Source organism: Ranitomeya imitator, chromosome 2, assembly GCF_032444005.1.
Source record: "Ranitomeya imitator isolate aRanImi1 chromosome 2, aRanImi1.pri, whole genome shotgun sequence".
In the NCBI taxonomy this organism is placed as follows: domain Eukaryota; kingdom Metazoa; phylum Chordata; class Amphibia; order Anura; family Dendrobatidae; genus Ranitomeya; species Ranitomeya imitator.
In genome coordinates this window covers 372,795,631-372,814,411 of record NC_091283.1, presented here as the reverse complement: position 1 = coordinate 372,814,411, position 18,781 = coordinate 372,795,631, and the positions used below count along the sequence as shown (strand labels likewise).

General features: G+C 44.7%; 1 protein-coding gene across 1 annotated transcript in view; it reads right to left on the bottom strand.

Moving 5' to 3' along the window:
- LOC138663974 (oocyte zinc finger protein XlCOF22-like) overlaps positions 1-18,781 on the bottom strand; it is a 115,988-nt gene that overhangs the window by 90,897 nt on the left and 6,310 nt on the right. The window contains exons 6-10 of the mRNA XM_069750370.1: positions 11,395-11,549; positions 11,089-11,265; positions 10,892-11,015; positions 10,711-10,808; positions 2,565-2,655 (exon numbers count right to left, since the gene is read on the bottom strand). Coding sequence (XP_069606471.1) covers positions 2,565-2,655; positions 10,711-10,808; positions 10,892-11,015; positions 11,089-11,265; positions 11,395-11,549 — 645 coding nt within the window. The remainder of the gene's footprint in view (positions 1-2,564; positions 2,656-10,710; positions 10,809-10,891; positions 11,016-11,088; positions 11,266-11,394; positions 11,550-18,781) is intronic.

Below are 18,781 nucleotides of genomic sequence, written 5' to 3'. Positions count from 1 at the left end.
GGAAGATGGCGGCGCCCAGGAAAGAAGACGGACGGACGCCGGGAGGCTAGGTAAGTATAAGGGGGGGAGATCAGGGCACGGGGGGGGGGGCGTCGGAGCACGGGGGGTGGATCGGAACACGGGGGGGGGTGGATTGGAGCACGGGGGGGTGGATCGGAACACGGGGTGGGGGATTGGAGCACGGGGGGGGGGGGTCGGAGTGCGGGGGGTTTGATTGGAGCACGGGGGGTGTGATTGGAGCACGGGGGGAGCGGACAGGAGGACGGGGGAGCGGAGCACAGGACGGAGGGGAGCGGACCACAGATCGGGGGGCGATCGGTGGGGTGGGGTGGGTGCACATAAGTGTTTCCAGCCATGGCCGATGATATTGCAGCATCGGCCATGGCTGGATTGTAATATTTCACCAGTTTTTTAGGTGAAATATTACAAATCGCTCTGATTGGCAGTTTCACTTTCAACAGCCAATCAGAGCGATCGTAGCCACGGGGGGGTGAAGCCACCCCCCCTGGGCTAAACTACCACTCCCCCTGTCCCTGCAGATCGGGTGAAATGGGAGTTAACCCTTTCACCCGATCTGCAGGGACGCGATCATTCTGTGACACAGCATATGCGTCACAGGTCGGATTGGCACCGACTTTCATGACGCATACGCTGTGTCACAGGTCGGGAAGGGGTTAATGTACTGATGATGGCTCTAATGATGTAATCATGAAAGTTAACCATTAAAATTTTTGTGTGGCTCTTGGAGCAAAAAATGTTGTGCCCCCTTGAATTAGAGTATGTGCCATGGTACTACTTGGCAATCCAAACTATCGTAGAGGACAATATTTTCTGTTTGAGCTTTTGTTTGAGCTTTTTTATGAAATATAAGACATTTAGAGAGAACTTTTCAACATAATGCACTAAACCAGAACTTGCAATACCTTAGGTAGAAAAAGTATTAGTGCTCCCCATTTTAGGAGAAAATTAGGATAGAAAACATCATGAAATTCATGACACGGAGTCATAGGAGCCACATACAGCTTATAGATCTATCAAGGCATAGGTATAATAGCTTTATTGGTATTGTGGCGTAATAGTGACAGCCAGTGACGGTGGAGAATCTGTGACATCTCTACATTTAGTGTGTAATGGCAGCGCTGGCATCTCTGTACGATCCCTCTTCTTACTCCTCCTACCAGCAGACATACCAATGTGTTCACTAACTCTGCTCCGATACCCGCCACCTTTATTTGTACCCAGGTCCTGCACACAGTGAGCAGATTTCCTGGGAGTGTGCTTAGGGAACGCACATGCACTTTTGAAATGTCCCCGACCAATAGCTGGGAGACATCAGATATTTAAGACACTCTCCCCTATAGGGTGGTGCATGAACATCATTAGTGATCAGTGTGTATACTTGCTACTTTGTTATAAGGTCACTGGATCTGTGCTCCCTGAATCTGATCCTGTCCGTCCTGCTGAACCTGTTCCTGAGCCTGTCCTGCCTTCACCTAGTCCTGAACCTGACCCACCTTGTCAACACCTGTACTGCTATCCACTCCTGTCGATTCTGAACCAGCCCCTGTGATTCACTCAAATCTACCCTGTTTTTCTGAACCTATCCTGTTCGTGCCTGATCCAGTATCCATTCTGTCTACCAGCCATACTGTCTTATTTTTAACCTGCTCTGATAAACAGCTGCACAGCATTCATTCCTCTGTTAACCAGTTTCTGGCCAGTCCGACTCGCCTAGTCCATCCCTGCTTCCCTGCCCCTTCCGATGCAGCTACGCGGTCTGTCCACCTGCAGCCCAGTTTAACCAAACTTCAAGGCCTCTAGCGAAAATCCAGGTGGTCGCTTAAAGATGAATGAAACTTGGCACTCAATTTTTGAGAAGAAAAGCTTCTTAGTTTATTGATGCATCCAGACAAACAAAACCGCTAAACGTTTTCGGTCCACACCGGACCTTCGTCAGAGCGTTTCTTAGACATTGACTGGATGAGGAAGCTAATGAGCCTGAATGAGCGTCAGCCAGAGCACGGGATATAGGAGCTGCAGTCTGCTGCAGGATCACAAAGGATCACAAAGGATCACAAAGGAAGGTGAGGCTCTCCTCTGCTCTGCATTACTAGCGCTCAGGATCCAGCGCCGTTACTCCCTCCAGGCTTTGTGCCTCTCCTCTGGCGCTTCACCTTCCTTTGTGATCCTGCAGCAGACTGCAGCTCCTATATCCCGTGCTCTGGCTGACGCTCATTCAGGCTCATTAGCTTCCTCATCCAGTCAATGTCTAAGAAACGCTCTGACGAAGGTCCGGTGTGGACCGAAAACGTTTAGCGGTTTTGTTTGTCTGGATGCATCAATAAACTAAGAAGCTTTTCTTCTCAAAAATTGAGTGCCAAGTTTCATTCATCTTTAATATACGGGGTGGACACCCTACTTGAGCACCGCCAACCCTCATATCTACTGAGTGCCGTGTTTCCTTACCGTATCCAGGTGGTCGATAAGTTACGCCTCTCCAGGCTCTAGCCAGTCCGTGGAACACTGGTTCCATAAGCACCAGGGTGACAGTGGTTTGTACTCACCAGCGTGGATATCTGTAGGAAATTCTTCTTTACACCGCTCATCACCTTTCACATATGACTCTGCAGTATTAATATGGGTCAGATCTTTACCCTGAAACAAATATTGTAAAAGTTACAGACAGATGGAGAAGTCACATCAATGATCAGCTCTAATCCTTCCATCTCCACCGTAATCATTACAAAAGTACAGGTGCTTCTCACAAAATTAGAATATCATCAAAAAGTTAATTTATTTCAGTTCTTCAATAAAAAAAGTGAAACTCATTATATCGAGTCATTACAAACAGAGTGATCTATTTCACGTGTTTATTGTTGTTAATGTTGATTATTAAGGCTTACAGCCAATAAAAACCCAAAAGTCATTATCTCAAAAAATTAGAATAATTAACAAAAAACACCTACCAAGGCTTCATAAGCATTTAAAAAGGTCCCTTAGTCTGTTTCAGTAGGCTCCACAATCATGGGGAAGACTGCTAACTTGACAGATGTCCCGAAGGCAGTCATTGACATACTCTATAAGGAGGGTAAGTCACAAAAGGTTATTTCTTAAGAAGCTGGCGGTTCACAAAGTGCTGTATCCAAGCATATTAATGGAAAATTGAGTGGAAGGAAAAAGTGTGGTAGAAAAAGTTGCACAAGCAACCGGGATAACCTAGGCATTGAAAGGATTGTTAAGATATGGCCATAAAAAAATTGAGGGAAAATTCACAAGGAGTGGACTGCTGCTGGAGTCATTGCTTCAAGAGCCACCACACACAGACGTATCCAGGACATGGGCTAGATGTGTCATATTCCTTGTGTCAAGCCACGCATGACTAATAGAAAACGCCAGAACCGTCTTAACTGGGTCAAGGAGAAAAAGAACTGGACTGTTGCTCAGTGGTCCAAGGTGTTGTTTTCAGATGAAAGTAAATTTTGCATTTCATTTGGAAAACAAGGTCCCAGAGTCTGGAGGAAGAGTGGAGAGGCCACAATCCAAGCTGCTTGAAGTCTAGTGTATATAATACATTAGATGAGGTATTAGTTACAATTTTGGCCAAAATGGATAAGCCCGCAACCCAACGTCAAGGGTCCTCATAAACTTGCGAGTCCTACTCTAATATCAAAAACAGCTAACAGAAAAATTCCAAAAAACACAACATGAAGAGCAAACTCACCAAAACTTGCCAGATGACAAATGCACTTGTGTGGTGCAGCAGCCCAAACATCAGAGGGGTTGGCTGCCTAGTAGAAAGAATGCACACAGGTAAGGCTTGCATAAGACAAGCCCTCTAATGTTTGGGCGAGTGGGTGGTTGCTCTCATCAGTAGCTTGCACCTGTGCTGCTTTAGCATTTATTATCAGGGGCCTGCTGCACCCTGCGAGTGCATTTGTCACTTGAAGTCTAGTGTGAAGTTTCCACAATCAGTGATGGTTTGGGGAGCCATGTCATCTGATGGTGTCAGTCCACTGTGTTTAATCAAGACCAAAGTCAGCGCACTCATCTTCCAGGAAATTTTAGAGCACTTCATGCTTCCCTCTGCTAAGAAGCATTTTGGAGATTGCATTCTCCAGCAGGACTAAGCACCTCTCCACACTGCCAAAAGTACCAATACCCGTTTAAAAACAACAGTATCACTGTGCTTGATTGGCAAACAAACTCGATTGACATTAACCCCATAAAGAATCAATGGGGTATGGTCAAGAGGAAAATGAGACACATCAGACCCAACAATGCAGACGAGCGACGGCTGCTATCAAAGCAACCTGGGCTTCAATAACACTTCAGCAGTGCCACAGGCTGATCGCCTCCATGCCACGCCGCAATGATGCAATAATTGATGCAAAAGTAGCCCCGACCAAGTATTGAGTCCATTTTCTGAACATACATTTCAGTAGGCCAACATTTCAGACTCTAAAATCATTTTTCAAGCTGGTGTTATAAAGTATTCTAATTTACTGAGATAAAGACTTTTGCATTTTCATTGGCTGTAAGTAGTGATGAGCGAGTATACTGGGTACTTGAGATTTCCCGAGCACGCTCGGGTGTCCTCCGAGTATTTGTAAGTACTCAGAGATTTAGTTTTCTTCACCACAGCTGAATGATTTACATCTGTTAGCCAGCGTGAATACACGTGGGGATTCGCTAGCAACCAGGCAACCCCCACATGTACTTATGCTGGCTAACAGATGTAAATCATACAGCTGCGGGCGCCGGAGACCATCTGAGAAGCAGGGACGTGCAGAGACCGCGCTGGGAGGAGGTGCTGTGACAGCCGCCACTCCTGCCACTCCCCCTTCCCTCGCCGACCCCCTGGGACAGTGATTCGAGTATAAGCCCAGGGGCACTTTCAGCCTAAAAAAATGTGCTGAAAATCTCGGCTTATACTTGAGTATATACGATAAATATCACCTTAGATTTACATATTGGCGGTGCCCCCCCTGCCTGCACGAGCACGTCAGCTCTGCCTCCGTGATGCCTCCCGGCTTTCGGGCACACCCCCCCTCTGTACCCTGACCTGGAGCTGCGCACTCTGCACTTTATTTTCAGGTAATATACCATTGATTTTGATATGAGCCTTGCGGTGGCTGGATTTTGAATTCCCCACAGGCTCCATGATCGTTAGGCTGCCGTCACACTAGCAGTATTTGGTCAGTATTTTACATCAGTATTTGTAGCCAAAACCAGGAGTGGGTTACATAGTTATTAAGGTTGAAGGAAGACTATATGTCCATCTAGTTCAACCCATAGCCTAACCTAACATGCCCTAACATGTTGATCCAGAGGAAGGCAAAAAAAACCCATGTGGCAAAGAGTAAGCTCCACATTGGGGAAAAAAATTCCTTCCCGACTCCACATACGGCAATCAGACTAGTTCCCTGGATCAACGCCCTATCAAGGAATCTAGTGTATATACCCTGTAACATTATACTTTTCCAGAAAGGTATCCAGTCCCCTCTTAAATTTAAGTAATGAATCACTCATTACACCATCATACGGCAGAGAGTTCCATAGTCTCACTGCTCTTACAGTAAAGAATCTGCGTCTGTTATTATGCTTAAACCTTTTTTCCTGCAAACGCAGAGGATGCCCCCTTGTCCCTGTTTCAGGTCTATGATTAAAAAGATCATCAGAAAGGTCTTTGTACTGTCCCCTCATATATTTATACATTAAAATAAGATCACCCCTTAGTCTTCGTTTTTCCAAACTAAATAGCCCCAAGTGTAATAACCTATCTTGGTATTGCAGACCCCCCAGTCCTCTAATAACCTTAGTCGCTCTTCTCTGCACCCGCTCCAGTTCAGCTATGTCTTTCTTAAACACCGGAGACCAGAACTGTGCACAGTATTCTAAGTGTGGTCGAACTAGTGACTTGTATAGAGGTAAAATTATGTTCTCCTCATGAGCATCTATGCCTCCTTTAATGCATCCCATTATTTTATTTGCCTTTGTAGCAGCTGCCTGACACTGGCCCCTGAATATGAGTTTGTCATCCACCCATACACCCAGGTCTTTTTCATTGACGGTTTTGCCCAGAGTTTTAGAATTAAGCACATAATTATACATCTTATTACTTCTACCCAAGTGCATGACCTTACATTTATCCCCATTAAAGCTCATTTGCCATTTATCAGCCCAAGCTTCTAGTTTACATAAATCATCCTGTAATATAAAATTGTCCTCCTCTGTATTGATTACCCTGCAGAGTTTAGTGTCATCTGCAAATATTGAAATTCTACTCAATGCCCCCTACAAGGTCATTAATAAATATGTTAAAAAGAAGAGGGCCCAATACTGACCCCTGTGGTACCCCACTGCTAACCGCTACCCAGTCCAAGTGTGCTCCATTAATAACCACCATTTGTTTCCTATCCCTGAGCCAGCTCTCAACCCACTTGCACATATTTTCCCCTATCCCCATTATTCTCAATTTATGTATCAACCTTTTGTGTGGCACCGTATCAAAAGCTTTTGAAAAGTCCATATACACTACATCCACTGGGTTCCCTTGGTCCAATCCGGAACTTACCTCTTCATAGAAACTGATCAAATTAGTCTGACATGAACGGTCCCTAGTAAACCCGTGCTGATACTGGGTCATGAGGTTATTCCTCTTCAGATACTCCAGTATAGCATCCCTTAGAATGCCCTTCAGGATTTTACCCACAGTAGAGGTTAAGCTTACTGGCCTATAATTTCCGAGTTCAGTTTTTGTTCCCTTTTTGAATATTGGCACCACATTTGCTATACGCCAGTCCTGTGGCACAGACCCTGTTATTATGGAGTCTTTAAAGATTAAAAATAATGGTCTATCAATGACTGTACTTAATTCCTGCAGTACTCGAGGGTGTATCCCATCCGGGCCCGGAGATTTGTCAATTTTAGTGATTTTTAGACGCCGCCGCACTTCCTGCTGGGTTAAGCAGGTGACATTTAATTGGGAATTTTTATCACTAGACATTTTGTCTGCCATGGGATTTTCTTGTGTAAATACTGATGAAAAAAAGTCATTTAGCATATTGGCTTTTTCCTCATCCTCATCCACCATTTCACCCAGACTATTTTTAAGGGGGCCAACACTATCATTTTTTAGTTTCTTACTATTTATGTAGTTAAAGAATATTTTAGGATTATTTTTACTCTCTCTGGCAATGAGTCTCTCTGTCTCAATCTTTGCTGCCTTGATTTGCTTTTTACAGAATTTATTTAATTTTCTGTATTTATTTAATGCCTCCTCACTACCTACCGTATTTTCCGGCGTATAAGATGACTTTTTAACCCCTGAAAATCTTCTTAAAAGTCGGGGGTCGTCTTATACGCCGGGTATCTATGGTGGGTGGGGGGGGAGTGGTCCCGATGACGGAGGGGGCGTCTCACAGGGAAGTGTGAGTATGCCCCATTACCTCATATTATAGCTGCAGCGTCAGCATGGGGTGCTGGGGAGCGGCGGCGGCGGCTGCTCCTTTGTGCCGCGTGGGTGCTATGGGGCGGTGGTTCCTTTTGGTACAGCGTCGTGGCTCTGTGCTGTGGGGCGGCAGCGGCGGCGTATCTTCAGGGAGAGTCAGTCGGGGCTCCTCCGGCATCTCCCGAAATCCCGGAGGCGCCGGCAGCTCCATTGCTGCGATGCGGTGGCCTCCGGGAAAATGGCCGCTGGGGGCGGCGCAGGCTCAGATTCAGATCTCGTCTCCCGAGATCTCGGGACGAGATCTGAATCTGAGCCTGCGCCGCCCCCAGCGGCCATTTTCCCGGAGGCCACCGCATCGCAGCAATGGAGCTGCCGGCGCCTCCGGGATTTCGGGAGATGCCGGAGGAGCCCCGACTGACTCTCCCTGAAGATACGCCGCCGCTGCCGCCCCCGCTGCCGCCCCACAGCACAGAGCCACGACGCTGTACCAAAAGGAACCGCCGCCCCACAGCACCCACGCGGCACAAAGGAGCAGCCGCCGCCGCCGCTCCCCAGCACCCCACGCTGACGCTGCAGCTATAATATGAGGTAATGGGGCATACTCACACTTCCCTGTGAGACGCCCCCTCCGTCATCGGGACCACTCCCCCCCAAAAAAAAGGCACATTAGTCACCGGCCGTATAAGATGACATACGGCGTATAAGAAGATCCCCGATTTTTAAGATTTTATATTTTAACTGGAAAAGTTGGGGGGTCGTCTTATACGCCCAGTCGTCTTATACGCCGGAAAATACGGTACTTCCTTTAATTCTCTAAATGCTTTCTTTTTGTCACTTATTGCGCCCCTTACAGCTCTATTTAGCCATATTGGTTTCCTCCTATTTCTAGTATGTTTATTCCCATACGGTATATACTGTGCACAGGTCCTATCCAGGATGCTAATAAATGTCTCCTATTTTCTTTGTGTATTTTTGTGTCTCAGGATATCGTCCCAGTTAATTGCACCAAGATCCTCTCTCATCCGTTGGAAATTTGCCCTCCTGAAGTTTAGTGTCCTTGTAACCCCTCTACTACACATCTTTTTAAAGGATACATGAAAACTTATTATTTTGTGATCGCTATTTCCCAAGTGACCCCCAACCCTTATATTTGATATGCGGTCTGGCCTGTTGGTTAATATTAGGTCTAGCAGTGCCCCCTTTCTTGTTGGGTCCTGAACCAGTTGTGAAAGGTACGGTAATTGTCTCTCATAGTTGTCAAAAACCGATTACCTTTGCTGGAACTGCAGGTTTCTGTTCCCCAATCTATTTCAGGGTAGTTGAAGTCCCCCATAATAATGACTTCTCCTTGAGTCGCAGCTTCATCAATTTGCTTTACGAGGATATTCTCCATTGCTTCCATTATTTTTGGAGATTTATAACAAACCCCTATCAGTAATTTATTATTTTTTCCCCCTCCCCTTATCTCCACCCACAGGGATTCTACATTTTCATTAAATTCACCTATATTATCGCGCAGGATGGGTTTTAAGGACGATTTTACATATAGACACACCCCTCCCCCTCGCTTATCTGTACGGTCATTTCTGAACAGGCTATAGCCCTGCAAGTTAACAGCCCAGTCATGGCTCTCATCCAGCCACGTTTCAGATATCCCCACCATGTCATAATTATGCTCCAACATTAGTTCTAATTCGTCCATTTTGATGGCGAGGCTTCTGGCATTAGTATACATGCACTTTATGTTCCTCTCTGTACTTCTATTTCTTAAATTATTAACTGTTCTGACCCCACCCCCCATGCCACCGCCACCCCCAACTTCCTTATTTGTGCCCAGGTCTCTGTCTGCACTATCTTCCCCTCCTATAAAATGAATACCCTCCCCCCCAATTCCTAGTTTAAACAATCCTCCAACCTTCTAGCCATGGCTAGGAAAGTGATAGCACGAAATTGGATAAACGCTGAACCACCTGCGAGGAGGGAATTTCTCCAATATGTACAACATGGTCTAAAATTGGAAAAGGGGGTGTACAAAAAAAGGGGGAGAATAGAAATGTTTAATAGAATGTGGTCTCCTTGGCTTAAACTGGATTGAGGAGTATAGAAGTCGGGTTTCTTAAGACCTGGATAAGGGTAAATTACTCGAGGCAGAGATGGCCTCAGAGGGGTGCAGATTGGGAATGAGCTGTCTTATGGGAGAGGGGGGCTGTTGGGGTAATGTTGGGGTTTATTAAAATAAGAAAACGTGTATGTGACATATTGTAATGTAAATGGCATTCTGATGTTCTTCTCTATATTGTTAATAAAAATCTATTTAAATCAAAAAAGAATTGTGAAGGTGATATCAAAGATGTTTTGGAGTTAAATAGCTTTTTTGTTTAGTGAATGTGACCTCCTAATGCTGCAAATTCCACAAATGAGCATTTTCAGTTCTTTCAAACATATCAAATGTATAGAAATTCTACTGTGTCTAATAATTTGGAACAGTGAATTTTGAGCTTTTATTCATTTTGGAGATTATTCTGTTATCATTGGGAGGTTTCTTTAATAAAATTCTATGTATACTCTAACGGGTGATGACTTATTAGACTGACTATCATTTGCACCGACCATTTAGGAACATCCGAGAACAATATAATTTGCATAATAATTTGGAACACAGTGTAATGTCAGATCGCCGATCTGACACTCTGTACAAGCCACCTCCCTGCAGGACACGGAAGGACCACCCCGGCCATCTTGGTGCCGGGGGTCTCCATGGAGACCATCAGGACATCGCGATGTGATCGTGATATCCTGATGGAAGCGTGCAGGGAGACCCCCTCCCTGCCACTGTCACTTCTGACAGAGGAATTAAATGCCCCTGATCGGTGCTATAACCAATTGTGGGCATTGCTGCGGGTATTGCTGTATGTGAGAGTTGACACCCGCACCCGATCGTCGCACCGTACTAGTACTGGTGTTTGCGGGAACGCTCCTCCTCCAGAGCAGTACTAGTAAGGCACCTGTTGGGAAGGGGTTAACAGAAATAAACAGTTGAAATAGATCTCTGCTTGTAATGACTCTATATAATATACGAGTTTCACTTTTTGTGTTGAAGAAGTTAAATAAATTAACTTTTTGAAGATATTCTAATTTTGTGAGAAGCACCCGTATATAACGTATACTCTAATAAGGATGGATATACAATTCTGAACATAAGGCTTTCACAGTCGTCTGCACATCATAGAGGAGATCTCATGACACATTTTCTCATATACCTGATGATCCTGAGGAACATTGGGATTTTCTTGTTTACATTCCTGTGGAAGAAGAGGACGGGGACATCTCTCTGGTGTTGTCCTCTTACTGGATAGAACTAGAGGAAACACATACAGAGACTGAATTCATTCTTTACATACAGATAATTATAGGCCGTGTGTATTTAGTCCTGTCTATTACCTGGAGATGTGAGGGGCTGGGGAATCTCCATCATGGCGTCCTTGTACCGATCTTTATGTCCTTCTAAATACTCCCACTCCTCCATGGAGAAATAGATGGTGACATCCTGACACCTTATAGGAACCTGACACATATAATGATACTGTCATCCCTTGATCTCTTTAAAGCGTTACTGTATAATGTCCCAGCAGTGTCACCTCTCCAGTCAGCAGCTCAATCATCTTGTGGGTGAGTTCAAGGATCTCCTGGTCATTGATGTTCTCATGCATCAAGGGGTGAGGTGGAGACCCAGTAATTGGTCTCCAATGTGTTCCCCATCCCTTAAACACTGGGGGCTCACAGTGCTCACTAGAGGTCTTCACTAATATGTGGTCCTGGTTATGGAGAGACACATTAATAAATCTCACTACAGACATTTCCAGAGTCCTCACCTCTCCAGTTCTGTCCATCTGTTATTCCCATAGATAAGAATGATGTAATGTGACGTCGACCAAATCTCTCACCTCTCCAGTAAGCCGGAAGAGGATCTCTAGGGTGAGGTGTAATATCCTCTCCGCCATCTTCTCCTTCCCCATATCCATCATTGACGGGTTAGCCAGGAAAATTCTCTTATATAGAATCTTATATATCCACTGAGTGGATCCGATATTATAGGGACCTGAATGAGATTATAAGACGATGTAACATTGTAAAAATCCCATGTAACAATATAATTACAGGAGATAAGGGGAACATATGAGGAGATAGAGCGTGTAGATGTTGTGTTCTCAGATCGTATAAACTGGAATGTCATAAACATCACCCACTTGCTGCACTCCTGACTTGGATGTGACTGTAAAGGAGGACTTTGCTTCTCACAATCAGTTGTCCATTCAGCCACCACAATAGGCTGAAAATGAGGTAGGCTTCCCCCAAAATCATCTCACACATCCACACCACACTTCTCTCGGCCACCAGTCACCATTTTGATAGCCCACCAAGACGCCTGCCCTGGTTGGCACACTAGTTCACATGCACAGCTAACTTTTCAAAGCCCTCGATAGGTACTTCTTGAACTTTAGCATACACCGGGTAAACAAAACAAGCTACACTTTTCCTCTTTGATGTTGGTTCATTTAGTATAGCAAGGAGCAAACTTATTACAATTTAGATTTACTATATAAAAAATGAAGTACTGAATTGTAAAAAAAATGACAAATACATGAATCTGACAATGAATTTTTCTGGAGGATGGGTAATTGTATGCACAGAGAGATGATAGAAACACTTGATTTTATATTTCTGTGGTTTCCAGAGGCTAAAAATTCTGGATACTTTAACTCACTGAAGCAATTACGTCTCCCAATTACAGATGTATCCGTGGATGCTGCTGATATCAGATTTCCGATAATTTGGCATCAAAATGTTGCATTTCCATTGTGTCATGTGATGTTGGAGACGTCCAGTCTGCCTCAGGGACAATTATCTTCACCTTTGATGTAGCATTTATTTGCTAATGAGGAAGCACAGAGTAAAGGCCCCGTCACACATAGCGACATTGCAGCGATAGCGACAACGATCCGGATCGCTGCAGCGTCGCTGTTTGGTCGCTGGAGAGCTGTCACACAGACAGCTCTCCAGCGACCAACGATCCCGAGGTCCCCGGTAACCAGGGTAAACATCGGGTAACTAAGCGCAGGGCCGCGCTTAGTAACCCGATGTTTACCCTGGTTACCATCGTTAAAGTAAAAAAACAAACAAACGCTACATACTTACCTATCGCTCTGTCCTCGGTGCTCTGCTTCTCTGGTCTGGCTGTGAGCGGCAGGCAGCCGGAAAGCAGAGAGGTGACGTCACCGCTCTGCTTTCCGGCTGACTGGTGCTCACAGCCAGACCAGAGAAGCAGAGCGCCGAGGACAGACAGCAATAGGTAAGTATGTAGCGTTTGTTTTTTTACTTTTAGGATGGTAACCAGGGTAAACATCGGGTTACTAAGCGCGGCCCTGCGCTTAGTTACCCGATGTTTACCCTGGTTACCAGCGAAGACATCGCTGAATCGGCGTCACACACGCCGATTCAGCGATGTCAGCGGGACCTCAACGATCAAAAAATGGCCCAGGCCATTCCGACACGACCAGCGATCTCACAGCAGGGGCCTGATCGCTGGTACGTGTCACACATAGCGAGATCGCTACTGAGATCGCTGTTGCGTCACAAAACTTGTGACTCAGCAGCGATCTCGCTAGCGATCTCGCTATGTGTGACGGGGCCTTATGGGTATGTGTCCACGTTCAGGATTGCATCAGGATTTGGTCAGGATTTTTCATCAGTATTTGTAGCCAAAACCAGGAGTGGAACAATTAGAGGAAAAGTATAATAGAAACATATGCACAACTTCTGTATTTATCACCCACTCCTGGTTTTGGCTTACAAATACTGATGAAAAACCCTGACCAAATCCTGATGCAATCCTGAACGTGGACACATACCCTAAAGGTACCGTCACACTCAGCAACTTTACAACGAGAACGACAACGATCTGTGACGTTGCAGCGTCCTGGATAGCGATCTTGTTGTGTTTGACACGCAGCAGCGATCTGGATCCCGCTGTGCCATCGCTGGTCGGAGCTAGAAGTCCAGAACTTTATTTCGTCGTCAGGTCGGCGTGTATCGTCGTGTTTGACATCAAAAGCAACGATGCCAGCAACGTTTTACATGGAGCTAACAACCAGTGAGAACGAGAAGTGAGTCGCCGTTACGTCACTGGATCGCTCCTGTATCGTTCTGGAGTTGCTGTGTTTGACGTCTCTACAGCGACCTAAACAGCGACGCTCCAGCGATCGGCTCGTTGTCTATATCGCTGCAGCGTCGCTGAGTGTGACAGTACCTTTAGGGTATGTGCACACGTCAGGATTTTATGCAGAAATTTCCTGAACAAAACCGGAGATTTTCTGCAGAAAATCCGCACGCGTTTTTCTTGCACTTTTTGCGTGTTTTTTTGCGTTTTTTCCCCGGAGCTTCCCAATGCATTAAAAAACGTTAAATCCACGAAAAGTCCGCAAAATTAATGAACATGCTGCGTATTTTTCCGCAATGTGTTTTTATCGCGGAAAAATACGCAGCATATGCACAAAAATTGCGGAATGCATTCAAAATGATGTAATGCTTAATGTATGCGCTTTTTAAGCGCAAAAAACGCGAAAAATCCAGAACGTGTGCACATAGCCTAAAAGTTTGCTCTTCCAGAAACTGTCAGCTACTCTAAATTTCTTTATCTACACACAGAGGAGGAGGCTTTAGTGACACCATTTTGAACGCTAGACCCCCTCATGGAATGTATTATGTGGTGAGCATCTTGAACCCCCAGCTGCTTCACAGAAGTTTACAATGTAGAACAGGGAAAATGAAAAAAAAAATAAATCTAATTTTTTCCCCACAAAAATGTATGTTATTTTATCCCCATTTTTTTTTATTTTCACAAGGATAGTAGGAGAAAATGGACCCCAAAGTTTGTTGTGCAATTTCTCCTCAGTACGGTGATATGCCATGTGTGGTCGAAAACTACTTTTGAGGCACAGTGTAAAGCTCAGAAGGGAAGAAGTGGAGTTCACGTTTCCCTGAGGTGCCAGAACAGCAGAACCCACCGTGAGACTCCGTTATACAAACTGCACTTCTCAATTAATTCATCTAGGGGTGAGGTAATTATATTGACACCACAGGTGTGTCACAGAGTTTTATACCGTTGGGCAATGAAGAAAATAATTACCGTACATTTTTACCACAAAAATTTTGTTTTAGTCCTAGATTTTGCATTTATCTTTTTTTATTTTTTTGCGCATTTACACAATAAAAACTATTTTAAAAAATTCATATTTTTGCATTGCTTTATACTCAGAGCTCTAAATTTTTCATATTTCGGTTCATGGTGCTTTATGGCAGCTTTGTTTTTGAAGGACAAGATGACGGTGTCAGCGATACCTTTTTCATTTACATTTGTCTTTCTTATCGCGTTTTAGTCCACTTTTTGTTCCATGGTATTATTATTATTGTTATTATTATTAATTTATTATTATAGCACCATTTATTCCATGGCGCGTTACATGTGAGGAGGGGTATACATAATAAAAAAGTACAATAATCTTAATCAATACAAGTCACGACTGGTACAGGAGGAGAGAGGACCCTGCCCGCGAGGGCTCACAATCTACAAGGGATGGGTGAGGATACAGTAGGTGAGGGTAGAGCTGGTCGTGTAGCGGTTTGGTGGATCGGTGGTTACTGCAGGTTGTAGGCTTGTTGGAAGAGGTAGGTCTTCAGGTTCCTTTAGAAGGTTTCCACAGTAGGCGATATGATGATGTTAACCCCTTAACCCCGGAGGTATTTTCGTTTTTGCATTTTCGTTTTTTGCTACCCTTCTTCCCAGAGCCATAACTTTAATATTTTTCCGTCAATATGGCCATGTGAGGGCTTGTTTTCTGCAGGACAAGTTGTACTTTTGAACGACACCATTGGTTTTAACATATCCTGTACTGGAAAATTGGAAAAAAAATCCAAGTGCGGTGAAATTGCAAAAAAAGTGCAATCCCACACTTGTTTTTTTGTTTTGCTTTTTTACTAGGTTCACTAAATGCTAAACCTGACCTGCCATTATGATTCTCCAGGTCATTACGAGTTCATAGAAACCAAACATGTCTAGCTTCTTTTTTATTTACCGTATAAACTCGAGTATAAGCCGAGAATTTCAGCCCATTTTTTTAGGCTGAAATTGCCCCTCTTGGCTCATACTTGAGTCATACCCAGGGGTCGGCAGGGGAGGTGGAGTGGCAGCGGTCTAAGCATACTCACTTGCTCCTGGCGCTGTCCCTGCTTCCCCAGTACCTTCTTCCTGTAGTGAGCGGTCACATGGTACCGCTCGTTACAGTAATGAATATGGACCCCAATCCACTAACATAGGGGTGGAGCCGCATATTCATTACTGTAATGTGCGGTACCATGTCACCGCTCACTACAGGAAGAAGCTGCCGGCGCCGGGGAAGCAGGGACCGCGCCAGGAGCAGGTGAGTATAAGCAGTGCGCTATATTCACCTGCTCCCCGTTCCACCGTCGCCAGCCGCCTCTGAGTCTTCTGCATCCACTGCACTGACGCTCAGGTCAGAGGGCGTGGTGACGCGATTAGTGCACACCGCCCTCTGCCTGAGCAGTCAGTGCAGTGGACGGGGAACGTAGCGGCGGCTGGCGGCGGTGGAACGCAGAGCAGGTAAATATAGAAAGTGTCGGGGGCCTGAGCAACGAGAGGTGAGTATGTGATTTTTTTTTTATTGCAGCAACAGCATATAGGGCAAATGTCTGTATGGAGCATCTTATGGGGCCATAATCATCATTTATGGAGCGTTACATGGGGCAAATGACTGTATGGAGCATCTTATGGGGCCATAATCATCATTTATGGAGCATTACATGGGGCAAATGACTGTATGGAGCATCTTATGGGGCCATAATCATCATTTATGGAGCATTACATGGGGCAAATGACTGTATGGAGCATCTTATGGGGCCATAATCAGCATTTGTGGAGCATTATATGGGGCGTATTTTGTATGGAGCATCTTATGGGGCCCATCATGAACTGTATGGAGCATTATATGTGGCTCCTGATTCAATATGGATATTCAAAAACACTTAACCTACTGATGTCTCAATTAATTTTACTTTTATTGGTATCTATTTTTACTTTACTGGTAGCTGCTGCATTTTCCACCCTAGACTTATACTCGAGTCATTAAGTTTTCCCAGTTTTTTGTGGCAAAATTAGGGGGGTCGGCTTATACTCAGGTCGGCTTATCCTCGAGTATATAAGGTAAGTGGTGAAAAAATAATCCAAACATTGTTAAAAAAAAAAAAATTGCCCCATTTTCTGATACCTGTAGCGTCTCCATATTTCATGATCTCGGGTTGGGTGAGGACTTATTTTTTGCACACTGAGCTGACATTTTTAGGGATACGTGGTGCAGATACGATCTTTTGATTGCCCATTATTGCATTTTAATGCAATGTTGCGGTGACCAAAAAAACATAATTATAGCGTTTTAAATCTTTTTCGCGCTACACTGTTTATCGATCAGGTTAATCCTTTTTTGTTATTGATAGACCGGGCGATTTTGAACGCGGCGAAACCAAATTTGTGTACGTTTGATTTTTTTATATTGGTTTATTTTGAATGGGGCAAAGAAGGATTATTTGAACTTTTATTTTTTTAATATATTTTTCAAAACTTTTTTTTTTACTTTTAGCATGCTTCAATAGTCTCCATGGGGACTAGAAGTTGCCATAACCTGTTCGGCTCTGCTACATGCAGGCGATGATCAGATCACCTGCATGTGGCAGAATACCTCACTTGTTATGAGCGTCGACAACCGTACAGTGCTCTTAGCAATCCGGCGGTGACAACCAAAGATTGTCATGCCAACCGATCGGTGGGGTCACCAATTGGTGGATTTCTGGCGCAATTGCCAAAAGTGCATGTTAAATTCCGCTGTCAGCGGCATTTAACAGGTTAATAGCCGCGGGTGGATTGCGATTCCACCCGCGGCTCCGCCGAGCACACGTCAGCTGTTCAAAACAGCTGGCATGTGCCAGGAATGATGTGGGTTCACCGCCTGAGCCCACATCAAAGGGAGGGTGTCCGACATTGGCGTACTATTACGGCCAATGTCAGAAAGGGGTTAGAGAATCATTTTTTACCTAGTTTTTTTTAATTTTTTTATGGTGTTCACTAAATGGGTTAACTAGTGGGACAGTTTTTTCAATAATAATATTTATTTATGGATACAATACTTTTTTTATTATTATTTGGTGATTTATTTATTTTTAAATATTTTTGCAACTTTCTTTTACTGAGTCCCAATATGGGACTTTCACTTTCTGCAGTCTGATCCTCTTCATCTCCTGACAGTTGCTCTCTCATCACCTCTTGCACCTCCATTTGTTCCTCGAATCTTGCTCCTTCACTAACAATTTGTCTGTTATCACCAGCCCCACTCGATCGCAGTTATCCACCCTCCCTTGGCACACGCCTGTGTAATGACAGTCTGGAAATTTGAGACAATGGTATCCCTTACGCACCCTCCTCTGCTTCCTCCCCTTCCTCTGGGACCACCACCTCCTCCAGCAGGCTATTCAAAGTCTGCTCCAGCATATAGATGCCCGGAATAGTGATGCTGATAATGGAATTGTCAGCGATAACCGTCTTAGTAGCCATTTTGAAACGGTGCAGAAGGGTGCAGAGGTCCTTAATCTGTGCCCACTCCGTAAACATGATATGCGCCACGTCTGTACTACGTTGGCCGGGGATATATGATAAAACAGGGCTCATTGCTGTTGCCACAGTCACGGCAACATGTGCAGAGTTGAATTCCACCAAGTTGGCAAACCACATATCAACCTATTAACTGGCATAGAAAAAGACCTCTGTATCGATACAAGTTGATGATGTGAGGGGTGCAAACAGCAGAAGTAAGCACAAAGCTTCTGTGGTTTCTGCAGAAGCTTGCATCCCCCTTACATCTCTTCCCTCATTTCTGTCTATCGGCCTAACCGACCGCTGCACTCTGCAAATGACTTTCGACTAACCTCTGCACTAATCCGTACCTCCCACTCCCGACTCCAAGACTTCTCCCGTGCTGCGCCAATCCTCTGGAATGCTCTACCCCAAGATATTAGGACCATCCACAATTTGCAGAGTTTTAGGCGCTCGCTCAAAACACATTTGTTCAGAGCGGCCTATCACATTCAGTAATCAAAGTCATTATGTTTGTGTGTGTGTAGCCCATTCACTATCTCCATCTATTCCCCACCCCCTAAAGATGGCTGGACCATCATTGTAAATACATCATTGTAAATACACACCTGTAC